This window comes from Bison bison, unplaced genomic scaffold, assembly GCF_000754665.1.
Source record: "Bison bison bison isolate TAMUID 2011002044 unplaced genomic scaffold, Bison_UMD1.0 scf7180017861955, whole genome shotgun sequence".
Taxonomy (NCBI): Eukaryota; Metazoa; Chordata; class Mammalia; order Artiodactyla; family Bovidae; genus Bison; species Bison bison.
The window spans coordinates 6,276-7,233 of record NW_011492527.1 but is presented as its reverse complement, the minus strand read 5'-3'; the positions used below and the strand labels follow the sequence as shown (position 1 = coordinate 7,233).

Sequence of the window (958 nt, the reverse complement as noted above, 5' to 3'; positions counted from 1 at the left end):
CGTCCTGCTTTGCTGGCCTCCCCCTGAAGAGAAAGTTGCTCAGTTGTGTTGGATGCTTGGCAATCCCACGGACTGTAGCCCTCCAGGCTCCTCTGTCCATGGAATTCTCCAGGCCAGAATACTGGAGTGGGTAACTGTTCCCTTCTCCAGGGGTTCTTCCCAACCCAGGGATCGAACTCAGGTCTCCCACATTGCAGGCGGATTCTTTATCCTCTGAGCCACCAGGGAAGACCCGCCTCCCCCTACCCCCTATCAAACAAACCCCACTCCCAAATAACTTCCCAATCTCCCACGTCGCCCCCGGCTCTGCCCCCAGGAGCAAGTGGAATACGTATTTTTGGTGATTTTCACTGTGGAGACGGTGCTCAAGATCGTGGCCTATGGACTGGTGCTCCACCCCAGCGCCTACATCCGCAACGGCTGGAACCTGCTCGACTTCATCATTGTCGTGGTCGGGTGCGCATCTGCAGGGGACACACCCTTCCCTAGTTCAACTTCCCACCACAGACCTGCTAAATTCGGGGCTCAGGGAAGTGACTGCTTCAGACTGCCCCCATTTGGCAGCCAGAATCAGGAATATTAACATATTTTAAACCTATTTGCATTTCCAGTTACAGGGATTTGTACTTCTCAGAGGAGAAGGAAAGGAAGGGAAGGGGGGATCCCAAGGCCTGACCCCCTACTCCTTTTCTCATGCTCCCCCATCAGGCTGTTCAGCGTGCTGCTGGAGCAGGGTCCCGGACGCCCAGGGGACACCCCGCATATGGGAGGGAAGCCAGGGGGCTTCGATGTGAAGGCATTGCGGGCATTTCGGGTGCTGCGGCCACTGAGGCTGGTGTCTGGGGTCCCAAGTGAGTGGCACATCCCCGGGCTTGGAGGTGATGGACGGGAGTGGGAGGAGTTGGGGGCTGAGCTGACCCTGCCCCTACTTTGCCCACCCATGGCTCCCTACAGGCCT

The 958-nt window shown here is 57.5% G+C and overlaps 1 protein-coding gene across 1 annotated transcript in view; it reads left to right on the top strand.

Moving 5' to 3' along the window:
• LOC104983191 (voltage-dependent L-type calcium channel subunit alpha-1F-like) overlaps window positions 1-958 on the top strand; it is a gene marked incomplete at both ends in the record, with an annotated part of 6,096 nt that overhangs the window by 527 nt on the left and 4,611 nt on the right. Inside the window, 2 exons of the mRNA XM_010832649.1 lie at window positions 317-456; window positions 709-851. Coding sequence (XP_010830951.1) covers window positions 317-456; window positions 709-851 — 283 coding nt within the window. The remainder of the gene's footprint in view (window positions 1-316; window positions 457-708; window positions 852-958) is intronic.